General features: G+C 41.0%; 3 protein-coding genes across 6 annotated transcripts; 2 read left to right on the forward strand and 1 right to left on the reverse strand.

Annotated features, from left to right (window-relative positions):
• Positions 1 to 6: 6 nt before the first annotated feature.
• LOC138205732 (seipin-like) lies at positions 7 to 3076 on the forward strand. The gene has a single exon (XM_069161924.1). The coding sequence runs from the start codon at positions 414 to 416 to the stop codon at positions 1674 to 1676; it is 1263 nt and encodes a 420-aa protein (XP_069018025.1). The 5' UTR covers positions 7 to 413; the 3' UTR covers positions 1677 to 3076.
• A 790-nt stretch (positions 3077 to 3866) lies between these two features.
• Positions 3867 to 6515, reverse strand: lrrc10 (leucine rich repeat containing 10). The gene is made up of 2 exons (XM_069162082.1): positions 6339 to 6515; positions 3867 to 6118 (listed from the first exon to the last, which is right to left on the reverse strand). Exon 2 carries the CDS (start codon positions 6056 to 6058, stop codon positions 5147 to 5149), a length of 912 nt encoding a protein of 303 aa, XP_069018183.1. The 5' UTR covers positions 6059 to 6118; positions 6339 to 6515; the 3' UTR covers positions 3867 to 5146.
• Positions 6516 to 8781: 2266 nt separating this feature from the next.
• On the forward strand, positions 8782 to 17172 carry cnot2 (CCR4-NOT transcription complex, subunit 2). Of its 4 annotated transcripts, none has more exons than XM_069162079.1 (15): positions 8782 to 8819; positions 10015 to 10143; positions 10253 to 10325; positions 10533 to 10680; positions 10824 to 11006; positions 11117 to 11196; positions 11755 to 11880; positions 12108 to 12232; positions 12395 to 12512; positions 12873 to 13029; positions 13681 to 13742; positions 13855 to 13904; positions 14005 to 14105; positions 15484 to 15628; positions 15727 to 17172. In XM_069162079.1, the coding sequence occupies exons 2-15, from the start codon at positions 10027 to 10029 to the stop codon at positions 15811 to 15813; spliced, it is 1572 nt and encodes a 523-aa protein (XP_069018180.1). In that variant the 5' UTR covers positions 8782 to 8819; positions 10015 to 10026; the 3' UTR covers positions 15814 to 17172. The 4 variants fall into 4 exon arrangements, with proteins under 4 accessions (XP_069018180.1, XP_069018178.1, XP_069018181.1 ...); XM_069162077.1 differs by lacking the exon at positions 8782 to 8819 and adding an exon at positions 9071 to 9212; XM_069162080.1 differs by lacking the exon at positions 8782 to 8819 and adding an exon at positions 9071 to 9212 and having other exon boundaries at positions 11791 to 11880.
• The last annotated feature ends 121 nt before the right edge of the window (positions 17173 to 17293 follow it).

Raw genomic sequence — 17293 nt, forward strand, 5'->3', positions numbered from 1 at the left:
GTCTGTTTTCTTCTTCCGGCGTCGTCGTTTGTTGTTGCAGAAAAAAAAGAAGAAGAAAAAAAAAGAAGGAATCAACTTCCGGGTCACGGGGTCATGTTTGTGTTGAAACGCAGGCTAACTTGCTGAACGACTTTGAACAGCCTCCGAGCACGTCAGATGAAAAAAAAAAAAAAAAAAACAACAACAAAAAACAAACAACAACAACGCTCAACGTTCAGTGACACGGGATATATATATATATATATTTTTTTTTTAATGTTTATCAAAACTATTTTTGGCTTTATGGAGCAAAGTAGGAGCGACTAGCTTTTATCAGCTCGGACTGCGAGTGTGTATAGCTCGTTAAACAAGATCCGACATGGGGAGGTGAAGATAAGCGATTTTGTACAGTTCTGGAGGAGAGACACCCACCGATGCACGAATATAAGGAGCCGCGGCAGAGTCAGCCGTCTACAGGACTCGACGGAGGGGAGACTGCCCACACCAGGACCAGAGCAGCTCCGATGGGATCAGACACGATGAGGGGAGTGATGGGACCAGCTCTGCATTGGCTGCACGATGTAGCGGCTGTTACTCTCCTCAAAGCCCGACGGACATTATTTCAGGCTGGCATCCTTCTCTGCGTGCTGGTTCTGCTTCTCTGGGTGGCCATCTTTCTCTATGGAAGCTTCTATTACTCCTACATGCCCACTGTGAGCTTCTCCACCCCTGTTTACTTCTACCACACCGCTGATTGCGACGCCTCCGAGTCAGCATTCTGCTCCTTCCCCACAGCCAACATCTCCTTCATGAAGAACGAGAGAGATCAGGTGATGGCTAATGGGCAACCTTACAGAGTGTCCTTGGAGTTGGAGATGCCGGAGTCGCCTGTGAATGAACAGCTGGGTATGTTCATGGTCAAGATGTCTTGTTTTACCAAGGGCGGGAAGACTGTGTCCTCAGTGGGACGATCTACGATGCTGCATTACCGCTCCAGCCTCCTGCAGACCCTGAGTACTTTGCTGTTCTCCCCTTTCCTCCTGACTGGGATGGCTGAGCAGAAGCAGCTCATCGACGTGGAGCTCTTCTCAGACTACAAGACGAATGCTTATGAACCCACTGTCGGTGCGGTCATTGAGATCCATTCCAAACGTGTGCAGATCTACTCCTCTCAGCTACGTATCCATGCTTACTTCACTGGTATACGATATGTTCTGTACAACTTTCCCCTGACGTCGGCTGTGATCGGAGTGGCCACCAACTTTGCCTTCCTCAGTGTCATTGTGCTGTTCAGCTACCTGCAGTTTGTATGGGGTGGCATCTGGCCCCCAGATCAAGTGAGAGTCAGGGTCATGATTGGAGACAACACCCGCATGCAGCAGAGGAAAGACGAGGCTCGAAAGCGCATGGAGAAGGAAAACTCTCAGAAAGAGCTTTACGCTCCTCAAGTAATTGGTCCTGCGAATGAGGCATCTGATCTCCAGGGAAATGACGCCGCAGCAGAGCCACCGTCAAAGAACGACTCTGTGATCCCAGATGCCGCCGGGGATGATGTGCCTGATACCAAGAAAGAGGAGTCCCATGACTCTGAGGGGCCTGAGGAGAAAGACGGCTCAGACGTGGCGAAAGGATGCCAGCCACTTCAACCCGGAGAGACAGCGCTGCGGCAGAGACCTGGACCTTGGATGAGCCTGTGAACCCCCTCACACAGTTACAGTATCTGTAGTTTATGCTCATATGCCTCATAATGTCTTATCACTCCTCAGCTGCTTGAATGTGATTTGGCAGATATTGATAGATTAAAGCAAATCTACAGTTTCAGTTCAGAATATATTACCTGTGTTTTAGCTGGCACACTAGAGCTTATTGTCTTGTCTTGATAACACTTTTACCGTACTTGAATCTGTGACCTCTGCTCATTTCTTTCTGCCCATCTCAGCGCTGTTACAAGTCTTGTGTTTGCGCCATTAGAGTTTTGCGGGTGCCCACTTCAGGAGGTGCGGCATTTCAGCTCTGGCAACAGTATTGGCCGTCATCGGATGTGTGCCAACAATTTAACACACCCCTTTAGGTCAGCTGAACCTGCTTGTGTTTTACTGCTCTGATTTCTGCAAATTGGTATTTCCTCACATCACGGCCAATCCTCAATAAATGAGGCTTTCACAATCTTCCCATATGAAAAAACGGAGACAGTGAATCTCTTCATCACCAGTTCAAATACCATTAAACTGGAGGCTTTTTTTTTTTTTTTTTTTTTTTTTTTTTTTTTTTTTAATGTAGATACCACGCTACTGAAACTGAATTGTAACTCCCCGTGACACTTTTTCTCAGAAGCTCTTTCAGAGCAATTTGTTTTGGAAATTTTCTTCCCCAAAAAAAGAGTCTTTTGTTTTCCTATAATTTTTTTTTTTAATTGTTCCAGTCTGAAGCATTTAAGCAATTTGTTGCATTTATAATTTTCTCTTCATCATGCAAATAGGTGTTTTTGTAAGTGTAACAGGTGACTTCACTGCTGTGGCACATTTAGTTAAAGCTTCAACACTTTTTACGGGTCCATTCCATTCGATCTTTGTGTTTTGTATCTGTTAAAGTGCAGTTTGCACTCTGAAATTTGATGTTGGAAAAATAGTATTGATTTTGTTTTCATTACAGCCAAGCACAGTACATTTTAGATGGGTCTTTTAAGTAATATATGTTTATTAATAAGTGTGAAATATGTATTTTTGAACATTAATGAGCATACAGTATAAGAATGATGAGTGAAGTTACTACTTTGAAATTAGTGCTGCGTGGTAAAGCAGCTGAATTGAAGGTAATCCAGGAATTGTGAGTGTATTACTCAGCCTCTATGTTTTTACATACACTTCTGGGGCACTTTGGGTTTAAGTAAGTTTATGTAAGGGACTGTGCAAGCTGTATTTATATAGCACTTCTAACCAAAGATATTGTTAAATGTGATGCACTCTTGTCATCTTGGATCTTCTGAAGATACATGAATTGGTGTTATTTATGCATTGAACAAATTCAATGAAAATGCAGCAGTGCACTTTATTTCTTTAAATGTCCGTGTCGCATAATAAAACAGCTCTAACAACAATTCTGTCCGTAGAGAAATGTTTTTCGTCCTTTTATGTGTTGTTGTTTTTTTTGCATACTTTATGATATTTTGAGACCCAAATCTGAGAACTCGCGTGCAAAAACCTTTGCTGAAATGCATGAAAATAACATGCATTTTAATATGCACAAACCTGCTATCTCCAGTGTTGAAGAAGGCTGATTAAAACGTTCAAAAACATGCACCTCTTACTAATTTGCTACTCTCACAATATTTTCTGCTGATAAACACCTCTATTACCTCAAAATGATCATTGTTGTAAATACAGATTTGTTTTTCTAAACACCATGTGTTCATTTTACATTATGTTACTACTGTTTTTACGCACTAAAATGTGACGGACTTTTATTTCAATGTTTATATTATTATAAAAAATCTTGAAAAATGGGTTTAAACCAAAATATTTTGACAAATATTGTAAAAAATGATTGGAGATTAATGACACTGAACATCTTAAATATACATCTATAACAACAGGGTTCTTAAGTTTTTTCATTAATCTGCCCTCTGCTGCCAAAAGCTTTTTGTACTGCAAACAGTGAATTTTGAATTGGACACTTCACCAATGGAAAGACAAACACGTGCAAAGTGACAAGAAAGTGACAAGAAAAATACACATTCTCTCATATTTGTGTGCAGTGAGTGAGAAAATGTACAAAGTTGAAGGGTTTGAACAACATGAAAGAAAAGGTTCTGACAGCAACACAATGGCATTAAAAAGCTTGTATTAAACATAATATGTATTTGTATATCAAGATCATTAGGGAGCTTGAATGTGCAGATTATAGGCATGTTGTGTTTGTGCTCACTTTCAAAACAGATCAAACTACATGGTCCTGGTTTGTTTGCAAAAGTCCTTCTTCTATTCTGGTTATGATGCCATAGAACCTCAAATCCCCCAAAAACATCCTCACAACTCACTGTTGATGTTGAAGAAGATGGATTTAGGTGTGCGAAGAGGCAGCATAACCGAATAGTAAGAACATCTTTGACACTAAATATACAGCATATTTCAAGAAAAAAAAAAAAATCAACATACATTCACTGAACCTCTATAGAATTACCTAAACAACCGAGTAGTTGCTGTGTTTAATGAGAAGTTGAATGTAAGCTGGAAATACAGAAGTTTCCAGAAAAAAGCTCGTATGCAGCCCTCTTTCATCTCTTTTCTCACATTTTACTTAAATGTATTCATAATGCCCAAAAATCCTATTGTGTAGAACTGCATACATTCTTGTTTACAGATGATTTTCCTGGTACATTGGTGAATTGCAAGGTTGTGCATATGATCTCTTTCAAACCAGAACCTTATGGCGATGATATTAAGGTCCATTAGCAGTCTTTATTCAAAGCCACAGCCCCAATCTATCCGATTAATTATGCATTGGTCTGGATAAGGAGTGCACTAATTGACTTAAACCATCCATCACTTGTAATAAAAACCTAACTGTTTTTAGCCCCGGCAGGTACAGATATTATCACAGACTCTGCTGGAATTACTTTTTTTCTAATTCTCTGCAGTGAGAAAGAACTCACATACAGTGACACAAAGGGAACGGAAATGGCATCATCATGGTTATGTTTTGAGTCAACTGACAATGAACCAATTCTTAGATGATGGCACAGCAGCAACTGCATAGTCAGTTTTATAGAAAATTACCAACGTCACTGTGTATTTCTGTCCTGCAAGCACAACATTTATCAAATAGAAATACAAACCTGCTAATACACAGACATTGTAATACCTGCAAAATTCTGTAAAGTTACCAAGAAATATGTCTGGCACGTATGAAGAAATATTTAAAAATTTTGAGACCATCAAAAATAACAACTAATTCATTTATTCAGTGTCAGGAACTAAAGAGATTACACGTTTTTGATTTCAGAATTCCAATTTCTCCTTTCACACGGGGACTATGCCATATATGGACAACATACCATCAACCTGACGTACAACACGCCACTCTGCTTTAAGTGCTCCAGGACGCCACTCAAGTGCAAGGCCTGCCCGTCAGGTCTCTCCACAGCTGAAGGTCACTTTGTTCCTTAACCTTAGATATTGTGCTGCTCCTCAGCGTCTATTTCCACAACCTCTGCTGTGGTCTCACTCACGGCTTTTGACAAGTCATCTTCCTGATCATCATCTGGGCTGTCAGCCCACCGCCCGACTCTTCTGACTCCCTCGCCCACCACTGGGGCGTTGACACAGGGGTTGTGGTCGTAGATGACAAGTTTCAACCCCTGCATGTAAGAGAGGCCGGGGAAACGGCGTATTTTGTTCCGATCCACGTCGATGACGGCCAGAAAGTGCATTTCCAGCAGCACTGGTGGAAACTCTGCCAGCTGGTTCCCAGCAAGCCAGATACTTCGCAGCTCTTCCAGTCGTTGCAATTCTTTTGGTAAACTCTGTATTTGGTTATAACCGAGGTGCAGGGTCTTGAGATTTGGGAGCTCACAAATCACCTCTGGGAAAACAGTGAAGCAATTAGTCTCCAGCCACAGAGTGCTAAGTTCCTTGAGCTCTCTCAGTTCTCTGGGGAGGCGATAAAGCCTGTTGTTACCCAGGTAAAGGATGTTGAGCTGGGGCAATCTGCAAACAGCTGCAGGTAGCTCCTCAAAGCAGTTAAAGTCGAGGGCCAGGAGCTGCAGCTTCTTCAGGCCCTGCAGTTCAGCCGGTAAACTGCTGAGGTTGTTGTCACTCAGGTAGAGCTTCACCAGCTCATCGAAGACACAGGCTACGACAGGCAGCCGACGAAGTTGATGGCTGCTCAGGTCCAGGGTCCGATCCAGTGGCATCTCCTTCAGGTCCCCCACTAAGAAGCGTTGACAGCGCTCTGAGGGGATGAAGGCGATGACACCTCGCATGGCGTTGCCCATCTTTCTCAGTATCTCTGATACACCACAGGTCCTCCACATCAATTTGGTGCCAGGCAAGGATTGTACTCGAGCTGGCTGTTGCCGCATTCAAGTGGATTTCATGGTGTCCCATTAACGTTCCTCCACCGCCCCTTTGGATTTATTGATCTTGGTAATAAACCAAAACAAAACAAATTTGCAACAATGTAGTACATCATTGTAATAATGCATAAGCAGGATGGCGCAGTAATTACAGGATCAGGATGTTAAATTATATCCTTTCATGTCAAAAAGGCTGTGCTGTTGACTAAAAGTTATCATCACCAGTGTTAAAAGATAAAACATTGCAAGTTTCAAGATGGTCATACCAAGAATTCAAAACACCTACTTTCCAAAGTCTTCCTGATGATGTCCATGAGTCTCAGCATCTCCTATAGTAAGCCAATTTGTTTATCCAACTTAATGAGCTGAACATATATTGTATTCCCTGGGCAGATATTCCCCAATGCCGTCCGCTCACTATCTCTCAGTGGTTCCGAGCTCTGCCCTGACTTCCATGGCTATAGCAACCACTAACTCTCTCCTCTCCATTTGTGTCTAATGACTTTCCCCCCTTCTTCTCTGAGATGACAGAGGTGGGAGAGAGAGAAAGAGAGAGAGAGCCAGGGAGGGGCAGGGTGCCATGGATAAGCAGAAGAAGTGCTTTGTGATGAAAGAGTAGCGAAGGTCATTTACATTCTGTTCTAATCGGCCCGGATGCAGTTCTGGGTTCGTGCCACTGTGCCCGACAAGAGTCTCTACTGTTGAATCACTTCAAGAGTTTGACAGGTTTTGCAGGGAGACTAACAACAGAGTTCATTTCTTAGATTGTAGTAGATCATAGGGGTGTTTTGAAATGTTTCTTCAAGGACGGGAAATGAAGGTAAAGGTCCTTTAAAAAACTAGGAGGGATACGAAAGTGTGGTGGATTTTCTCGGCTCTGTAGATTGTGGGATTGTTGTGGAGTCAAAACAGAACTATGCTAAAAATCCTTCAAATCAAACCTATCGTGACTTAGTTTTCCATTTTGGCATATTGTTCAAATGGGGATATCATTTCCTACTCCTCTTTCTAGAGTCGTACTTCTGAACTGCAATAAGGCTGCATGTCATCCTGCATGTCATCCTGCATGTCATCCTGCATGTCATCCTGCATGTCATCCTGCATGTCATCCTGCATGTCATCCCTGCCTGCCTGAGGTGTGATTCGCCTGTGCATACCTTCATTAGGGCTATTTTTCAACCAGATAAAATGGGAAGGGATTTCATTTTCCTTATCATTAAGGGCAAAAGGTTGACCCTCATCTGCTTTCACTCACTGACACACCATTTTTGCACTTCCCAGCATCCACTTACTGTCCGGTGGTGGTGGTGGTGGTGGGGGGGCTCGAACAGGCAACGCTCAGAGCAGGCACATAGAAAGAAGCATGTCACTGCCACAATACACCTGCTTCATGGCAGATATCTAAATATGTTATAGCAGGTGTCATTTATTATTCCAGTCGTGGGCTACCTAGATATTGCTATTAGTTACACCTGCACTTTCCCTGCTATGATAAGTTCTAAATTCTGAAAAGGTTTATTTTTTTAATTTTTTTTTATTAATTAGTTGTTTCCAAAGCTTTCAGCCACACCCAGTCAACAGGGCTGCTCAAATGGAGATGGTTCATGAAGCCATCTGTTGAGGAGGCCATAAGATGGGGTTGAAAGTTTTGGAAACAACAAGTAATTTGGAACTTTTGCAAAGCTGCTGTTCTCAAGCTCATTTATTAACATGCAGTTTAATTCAGTTACAAATAATGGAAGAATCCTGCACGTCCAAATGAACCTATACCCTCTACTGCTGGACCCACCGGTCCCCTATCCTCGTACGTGTATAAAGGTCATACAACTAGATTCTGACATCACGCCCCATATTCAGCAGAGGACACATGGGCATCAGTACACATTAAATTTTTTTTATTTTACACAGTTTCATGGGAGCTTCAGGGGCCTTCACAGTCCGGGGCAGATGCTAACTTTGTGTGATCGGTAAGTTTTCTGTGACTAATTTATTGCATTGCAGTATATCCATCAAATTATCTAGTCTGGGCAAACTGAAATACATGAAACCGTGCTTGTTATTTATAATAACTTTCTCTAAAAGATTCCTCCAGCTCCGCTGTCACAAGGACAGATACAGGAGATCATTCCTGCCCACTGCAATAAGACTGTACAATAACTCACCTCTGGCAAAATCCATCACAGTACAATAACACTGTTGACTGTGTTTCTTGGTTTGTTTGTATATAATATATATAGATATATAATGTACTGTATATACTGTGCATTTTATATTTTATATTTATATTTTTTACTGCTATTTTATTTTATTGCTTTTTTATTATTATATTATTCTATTCTATTCTATTATTTTATTCTATTATTTCTATTATTATCTTATTGCTTCTGTATGCTGCTGTAGCGAAAAAAATGTCCCCTCGGGGATTAATAAAGTAAATACCTACCATACCTAATATTGTAACATTAGGTGAGAAGCATCACAGGAGGGAGACAGAAAGCAGAGCTGCTCAAATATCACCGACAAATCGACATTAATGTTTCAAATTTGTTTTTCTGAGTTGTCTTGTCTCTTTTTTTTTTCTTTCTTCCTTCTTCCCAGCAGCCTGTAGGGGGAGCTGGGGCCCATTTTCAGACCTGTTCAGTTTTTTTGTGTGTACGGAAGTGGTCAGCGGGGTTGTAAAGGTCAGAGGGTAAAGGTTATCCCTCTCTCGATTGAGAATACAACAACAGCCATCTTGGATCTAACGAAGCGAAGGGGAATTGATGCGGTGAGGGTATTTTTCTTTTTCTTTTTTTTTTTTTTTTTTTTTTTTTTTTTTTTTTTTAATACTGATTTTCCGTCACGTTTAAGCGGCTCGGTTTGAATCCAACCCCCTCGGCTCGAAGTCGTTCGTCTCGCTGTTTCCTCCCGTTTTGATACGCAGCGGCTCGTTGGCCTTTTTTTTTTAATTTTACCTTTTTTTTTTTTTTTTTTTTTTTTTTTTTAGCTCCGGCAGGTTTGTAGCTGCCTTGCAAAAAAAAAAAAAAAAAAAAAAAAAAAAAAACGGGAGCGTAAACTGAGACAACGTACAGCTGACTTTGGCTATATGAAGGCATTACTGCTGCTTTGTAGCTGAACCGTCGTTTTTGTTTTGTTTTTTTTTTAGTGTGGAAAGGTTGTGGTACGTCGCTCCTTTTTATTTATTCGGGTAGCCCGTTCAACAAGCCTGCTAACGTTAGCCTCTTCCACTTAATGTTGGCTAACTAGCCTGTTAGCATTACTATCAAGTCTCTCTCTCTCTGAACAGTGACCCCAAAAAAAACAAACTATTCAGCGTCTGAGATACAGTAATAGTCGGAAGTTCATCGGGATGAAGGCTGGCAGTCAGCTGTGCTGTCATCTGGTTTATTTGAGACATTTTTTTTTTTATGGCTGCAAGTACTTGTTTATTTTGTTGTGGAAGTTCAACATTATCATCCCGTACGCGTGTGCATCGTTGCAAAAGTAGACAAAACACCTCTCCGAAACTTTTATTTCAACATCCTATAAAAGCCAAATACGTCGCAGTGTTTTTTTTTTTTATTATTATTACAAAGAAAATGAAAAAAAAAAAAAAAAGACTTTTGATGCTCTCGTAATGTTCCGTTTAATTTAAAGGTGGAGAGTAAGACGATGTCTTTGTTTTTCAAAAGTTTAAACATTGTTTTTTAGGGTTATGTGGTGTCAGTTCAGATCTAATACAACCTAAATACAAGATGTTCACTTGAGACATATTGTACTTTAATGGCAGCACGGTAGTTGGTGTAACTTAAATGGAGACGTTCAGATTCAAGGAGGAACCTGAGTGTTGAAATTTGTAGGTCACAGTAAAAGTCAGGTCGCTCTTCAACCTTTTGTGTCTTTTCTTTCATTTTATTTTATTTTTTATTTCACTTTATTAATCCCCATGCACGTCTTTAATTGCAGTTCTTCTCCCTCCTCAGGTGACAAAAGGCATGTTTGGTGCTAGAAAGAAATTTGTAGAGTTCGTCGAAGTGGTCGATAACGACTTCACTGATGAAAGCATGTACTACAACCAGCCGTCGATGTTCCCACATCGGTCGGAAAAAGATGTAAGTTTTGGTACCCGTGTCTGCACCCTCGGCTACGCGGGAGAGGTTTTCCAGTTATCATGCTTTTATCCCGTCCTTAAATGTTTTTTTGTTTTTTTTTCTCCTCCAGATGCTGTCCTCTCCCTCACCATCGTCGTCGGGTCAGCTGTCGCAGCTTGGCGCGAGTTTGTACGGTCCACAAAGTGAGTGTTTGATGTTTTTCTAACAGCCTGTTGCAGCAGTTTCTCATAAGTAATGTACTTATAATAGTAAGAAACGTCTCATCTTCGCAGTTTGTCCAAATAACAAAGAGTTACTGAAAATTGGAACGTGTGACTGAAGAATCTCTGGGTTTTATTTACACAGATTTTGTGTTTTTTTTTTCTTCTTTTTTCTTCAACTTTCTGCAGGTGCGCTCGGCTTCTCGGTAAGGGGAATGGGGAACAATACGCCTCAGTTAAACCGAAATCTAACACAAGGCACGCAGCTACCGAGTCATATCACCCCCACGACAGGAGTCCCCCCCATGTCCCTCCATACCCCTCCATCACCAAGCAGGTGTGTTTGAAGCAGGTGGCTTGATTATGAGCTTTCAGACACAGTTTAGATACACATTTGTCGTCACCTGGAAATAAAAATGGGAATTAACACGACATTAACAAAAAATATAAATCCACTAAGTCAGACCCGATTTTGAACAGGGGGACATTACCGATGAATACGAGGAACATGCTGAACCACTCTCAGGTCGGTCAAGGCATTGGGATGAGCGGCAGGACCAATAGTATGGGCAGCTCGGGTCTGGGAAGCCCCAACCGCAGCTCACCCAGTATCATCTGTATGCCCAAACAGCAGCCAGCACGCCAGCCCTTCACCATAAACAGGTAGACGGATCTGGTATAACTTGTACACACTCGGAGAGCTGTTGTACTCTGTGCTCTACATTTCCTGAAATTTTTTCTTTAAAACTTTTTGTCTTTTTTTTTCTCTTAAGCATGTCAGGATTTGGTATGAACCGCAATCAGGCTTTCGGGATGAACAACTCATTATCAAGCAACATCTTCAACGGCACAGGTTGGTGTGTTTCACCCATGTGTTTTAAACTCAGGTTGGGGCTTCATCGAGACAAACATCACTTTAATATCTCTGCATTTGTATAAAATGTAAAAAACAAAAAACAAAAAAAAAAAAGGGTGTAACCTGATAACAAACATAACACTTGCTGTGTGACATTTTTTATATTTGATTACCGAAAGAATAATTTAAGATGCTTTCGTTACAATTTACAAGAGGATCTTCTGTACTTTCAGCAGAAGTCTGTCTTCTTCAAGCATGAAACTTAGATGTCGCAAAAGGATAAACAGTTTAAACTAATCTGACTCTTTAACAAAAACAAAAAGTTAACGCAGCTTTATGAATTTATCTTCAATTACTGAAGCAGACAATAAAAAAATACTGTAGAAATTAACTTTTGCGTTTTTCAATAGTTATTACCAATGAGAGGGCTATTTTTCCATTCATTGACTGTGTAATAAGGTTACATTATCAGGCTTCAAACTGCCGCGTTATTACACAATTAGACTTTATTTAAGGTTTACACGTTACACGCTGTTAACTGTCCTATTGATGCAGATGGGAGTGAAAATGTAACAGGACTGGATCTGTCAGACTTCCCTGCATTAGCAGACAGGAGTCGGAGAGAAGGGACTGGAAACCCAACACCGGTGCTCAACCCACTGGCTGGACGCGCTCCTTATGGTGAGCCATTAGATTGGAGAAAATGTTTTATTTTTGCTCACATAAATCTACAGGCAGGAGATTCTCCCAACAGAGGAAATTGATTTCAGATTCCTGATTTGGTTCATAATATTAGCAAAGAGTTTGTCTCAGTGCAGATCTAATCGCCACCGACGAGCTTATTGATGTCCTTTTGCCATAATTTTTTGGGAAACTGTTATCTTAACTTCACTTTCTTCATCATTAAGTTGGCATGGTGACGAAGCCATCAACTGAACAGACACAGGATTTCTCCATCCATAACGAGGACTTCCCTGCACTGCCTGGCCCAAACTATAAGGACCCCACGTTGAACAACGATGACAGTAAATCTGTAAGTAAGAGCCACTGATGGCTAAACTGCAAACTCTGGCAGGACGTTTTTTTTTTTTTTTTTTTTTTTGTGTGTGCGCTTCGGTTGCAGATCAAAAAGAAGTATTCATAATAATCGTTTTAATAATTTTTCTGTGATTTTAAAAATGGTGTTCCCATTTAGAACTTGAACTCAACAAGCAAGAGCACATCCAACGCCGATGGGCCCAAGTTCCCCGGAGACAAGACGACCTCAGCACAGAACAACAACCAGAAGAAAGGGATCCAGGTGTTGCCCGATGGTGAGACCTCACAGCCAATCGTATCGCTCCAATTCCACTGAGACATCCCTTCTTAATCGCACAACTTGGGTGAGGCAGTTGGGCTCTCTACCCTGCATTTGGGGTTAGATAATTATCGGATAGGCTACAGTGAGGAAACCAAAACGAATAATGTTTACTGTCATACAGACCATCATCATCTTTCCATTACCTCTTTTGTGACCATCAGTGTAAACAAATAATTGGCTTGGTTTGCTCTCCAATGCGTGCAAAAGTGTGGTTTAGACATATGGAGGTGTTTTGACAGTAAGTAAGTATTTACTGTGAATCACAGCCCAGTTTCTGTGGTTTGCTGAACTCTGGTTTGTCGTGCCGCTGCAGGTCGGGTGACGAACATTCCCTCAGGAATGGTGACAGACCAATTTGGCATGATTGGCCTGCTGACGTTCATCCGGGCGGCAGAGACCGATCCGGGGATGGTGCATCTGGCGCTAGGAAGTGACCTCACGACACTGGGACTCAATTTAAACTCACCAGAGTAAGACAAACATTCTTCTGTAAATATAGTTACCTTTAGGGCCTTATGACTCAGCAAGTGTATGAGGACCTTTGCTTGGTTAAAAAACAAAACGCAGTCACAAGTAACCACTTAAAATGGGATTAAGCTGGTGCAGATTTGTTTCTTTGCTCGTATAAATTCTTTGTGCAAGACGCATTGTACTTTTTTTTTTTACCACAGAAAGGGTACAAAAAACAAACACATGACACAAACTTGAGATTTCTTCTTTAGAAGTACAGCCAAAGTATTTTGAAGCCAAACAATCAAGCTGTGGCTTTAAATATCGAATTGTAATTTAACACAATCCAGATTGTTAACATTAAAGACAGATTGTGAAAAATACTTAACAGAGGTCGTTCTGTTTCACACTACAATGCACAACAGTATTTTTCTCCATCAGTTGTAAAAAAATATCTTCACTTCACGCCTTGATTTTTATTTAAAAAAAACAAAAACAAGCAGAAAGACACTCCACTAGTTCAGTTTCCCTCCAGCTGGCTGCATTCTCAGGATCATTGTTTAAATGATTTCTGTTTTAATAGTTTGTGTCGTTACTTGTGAGTTTTATCTCAAATGTTTTTAGTTCACATGAATACTAACGTGAACTTTTTTGCAATGTTCCTCTGACAGAAACTTGTATCCCAAGTTCGCCTCTCCTTGGGCTTCATCACCGTGTCGACCTCAAGACATCGGTAAGACACGAACGCGCCGTTCTGTATGTGGGAGAGGATGCTGTTGGCAGAGGTGTCACATCGAAGTTATACATGTTTGACTGCTGACTTTTACCGCCATCTGCATTTTCAGACTTCCATGTTCCATCGGAGTATTTAACAAACATCCACATAAGAGACAAGGTAAGGATGAGCTCCAGAGTAGCTCCACAGTTTGATATTCCAGGATTGAGGTTGTAAGTATAAAGCTAATTCTCCTTATTCTTTGCTGTCTTGTCTCTAGTTGGCTGCAATTAAACTGGCTCGATACGGCGAGGACCTGTTGTTCTACCTGTACTACATGAACGGCGGAGATCTGCTACAGCTTCTGGCAGCAGTAGAGCTGTGAGTACCGAGAGGGTTTTTTTTTATCACAGAAAAGTCGAGACGCTTTTGGGAAAGTTGTTTTCCGTCCTTGATAATGAAGATCAGCAACTCGGTGAGAACAAAGATTGCACTGTGCTAGTGGCAGCCTGTTGCTGACGCTCTTTACAGGTTTTATTGCTAATGCGATGTGATACTCTGTAACATAGACATTCTCCTCCTGTGTGGTGAATAAAGTAACTTGTATTTATTTATTCTGTCTGTTTGCCCGTTAAAAGCTTTTCATGTGAAGCGGTAGCAGCAAAATCAAGGGATCAGTAAGGGGCAGTTCAAAGACATAAGCAGCTAAATAAGGCTGATATCAGAAGCATCAACACAGGAAGGAAACTAAACTCCAAACCACATCGATTCAGATCGAAGCTACAAACTTTAAATAACAGCTTTCTAATCTCCAGCACAAGTTCAGCCACAGAAGACTGAGCTGAGCTGGGAGGTGGAGATGAGAGTCATTGTGGTGCAGCTACAGCAAACCAACCCCGACTAATGGAAAAACCCTATTAACCTTTTGAATGAGGATTGCTGCAGACAGGCAGCTATTATCCATCCATTCTCTGAGGTTTATACCATGCGACATTTCCTGTCGGCTTGTATCTCATGGGTAGACTTTTTTATTTATATTTTTTTTTTTACCTAACCTGAAATTTTCAGCTCGTCTGCCAAAAATGCGTTGTCAGCAGAAACGTTTCAACGTGTGGTTTTTGAGATTATTGAGATGAAATTTCCACAACGGTCACTGGTCAGCCTCTCGGAAGGACTGTCACAATCAGTAAAGTTTTAATTGACGATAAATTGTCATACAAGCAATTACGCTGAACAACTTCATTGTCTTTTTGTGTTCATTTTACGTCACTATTTTAGTACAAGCCCGATCCCAAGTTAACAATACACCCGATGATGAAGAAGAGCCATTTGTTGGCTGTGGTGTTTGGCCTTGCAACTAAATTCGTGACGTTTACTTCAATAGATGCTCATCGAAATGCAGTCGGTTGAGTGTTAGAAGTTGAGCATCTCGAGGTAAACAGTCGGTGGTGCTGCTCCTCTACTCGTGCGCCGTTTAAACTGAAGCAGAAGAAAGGGGCGCAGTGAAATGATATCATTAAAAGAGCACTAGTCAAACCTCAAACAGTAGAAAACAATGTGTAAATGTTGATGGAAACATGACATGTCTGTTCAGCTGTTTGTTTTTTTTACACAAATGAATGGAAACGACTCTATTGATTATGCAAAATAATTGCTGTCAGCTCAATTATTTATAATCAGGTATTTGTGTAATAATTGTGAGTTTTTTTTTTTCCTTTGCCTTCTGTCATAATTCTTTTTTCATTTCTTTGTCTTCCAGCTTTAACCGGGACTGGAGGTACCACAAAGAGGAGCGGGTTTGGATAACGAGGGCACCCGGCATGGAGCCCACACTGAAGACCAATTCTTACGAGAGGGGTACCTACTACTTTTTTGATTGTCTTAACTGGAGGAAAGTAGCCAAGGTAAGTGTTATTATGTGGCGAAAAGGCATCTGCGATAAATTCGAGTTTCGTCGGGGGATTACAGCTATCGTGTTAAAACTGTGTCTGCATCCCTGAAGGAATTTCACCTGGAGTATGACAAGCTGGAAGAGAGGCCTCACGTGTCAACAACATTCAACTACAACCCAGCCCAGCAGGCCTTCTAAGGCCCAACCAGTCCAAAGGCCGCAGCTGTTCCTGCACACAACACTGTTATCCAGGAGGGGCGCTGTGGTTCACACAGCTTGGTTTTAATTCCTCGAGGATTTGGCTATTTGACTGCGGGGGTCGTCGCCACCATTAAAACTGCCCTGCCTTTCCAAATTTACATGCTGCCCGACAAACCAACACTTGTTCTGTTTTTATTCTTTATGTTCCTCCTGTTTTTTTTTTCTCTTGTTTTGAGCAGGGTCTGTGTTATGTTTACGTCTCTGAATCTGAAGCCTGTTGTCTCCCAGAAAGGAGGACTGACCTTGTGGCACACGGGACAGTGACAGAACAAAGGTTACAGCTCGTATTTACAGCAAGTGTTAAGAACAGAGAAAATGCGGGGAAAGCAAAGTGAAAGGGTGAAAGAAATGCAATGTTTATTGTTGCACTATATTTAGTAATAAAAGAACACAAAATTTGTTTGTGCTTTTTTATGTGAACACTCCCTGATCATTTCTTTTGTTATCTCCTTTTCCATGATTTTTGTTTTTCTTCAGGGAGTTCATGCAACTTTTCCAAATGCATCCCTTTCCATCTCCCGCCCTTTTTTTTTCTTTTTTTTTTTTTTTCTCCCTTCAGTTTAGACATCGATTCCTCCGACCGAACTGTTTTCTGTCTCATCTGTTTCTTCTTCTCTCTGTGACTTTTTGTGCCTGCCGAACATGGACACAAATCTGGGAGACTCGTACTTCGGTTTCCACGAATGTGGAGAAATCCTCACAGAGGCTACATGACTTTGGTCCAGAGCAAACAAACACTTTCCACTCTTTGTTACGATTTTGTAAGAAATGTGTAAATTTTTTTCTTTGCATCACATAAGTTAGTATATGTATGTACGAATGTGTATATATGATTGCTATATATATATATATGTATGTATATATATATATATGACATCTATTTTGGAAGAAATTTTGCCCTGCCTTGTGCCTCGTTTTTATGAGGTGAGCATGGATGCAATATGTGGACGTAACAGGAATTTTCTGGAACTGCTGGACAGGGTGTCGCACAGCACCGTGGGCACTTATATTAAAATAATACAGAAATAAAATGCCATTAAAGGAAAGGCCTGATTGTCAGCCAAAAAAACAACAACAAAATAAACGTGGAGATCATCCCCCGAGTTTCAAGTCCAAAGCAAAAGAAGGGATGTATTTCAGTTCCAGCTGTTTGAGCAGCGGTGAACAGCAGCATTTCATAGGAAACGGAAAACTGGCAATTTGAGGAGAAGAAGAAAAAAAATCCAGACCAATCTTGTATTTTCTGAAGTTAAAAGCTTCTGTTCTTTGTATTAAAGCAGAAAAGGCTTTCCTGAACCACTGTGTGTGTTGTATTTTTACATCTTATTTTAAAGTCAGGGATCTGTGATGAACTACTTTGCTGGAGTTTCACTTGTAATGTAGAGATGTGCAAGCATTCGCATATGACATGTTTAAA

Source organism: Embiotoca jacksoni, unplaced genomic scaffold (genome assembly GCF_022577435.1).
Source record: "Embiotoca jacksoni isolate LCO1_2020_lvr unplaced genomic scaffold, fEmbJac1.0.p SCAF_3, whole genome shotgun sequence".
In the NCBI taxonomy this organism is placed as follows: Eukaryota; Metazoa; Chordata; class Actinopteri; family Embiotocidae; genus Embiotoca; species Embiotoca jacksoni.

Excerpts from the sequence above, each read along its gene's own strand:
- LOC138205732 (XM_069161924.1), top strand. The coding sequence starts at position 414 with ATGCACGAATATAAGGAGCCGCGGCAGAGTCAGCCGTCTACAGGACTC.
- lrrc10 (XM_069162082.1), bottom strand. The coding sequence starts at position 6,058 with ATGCGGCAACAGCCAGCTCGAGTACAATCCTTGCCTGGCACCAAATTG.
- cnot2 (XM_069162079.1), top strand. The coding sequence starts at position 10,027 with ATGTTTGGTGCTAGAAAGAAATTTGTAGAGTTCGTCGAAGTGGTCGAT. Across the intron at positions 10,144-10,252 it reads CACATCGGTCGGAAAAAGAT|ATGCTGTCCTCTCCCTCACC; the intron begins GTAAGTTTTGGT and ends TTTCTCCTCCAG. Across the intron at positions 11,007-11,116 it reads CAGCCCTTCACCATAAACAG|CATGTCAGGATTTGGTATGA; the intron begins GTAGACGGATCT and ends TTTTCTCTTAAG.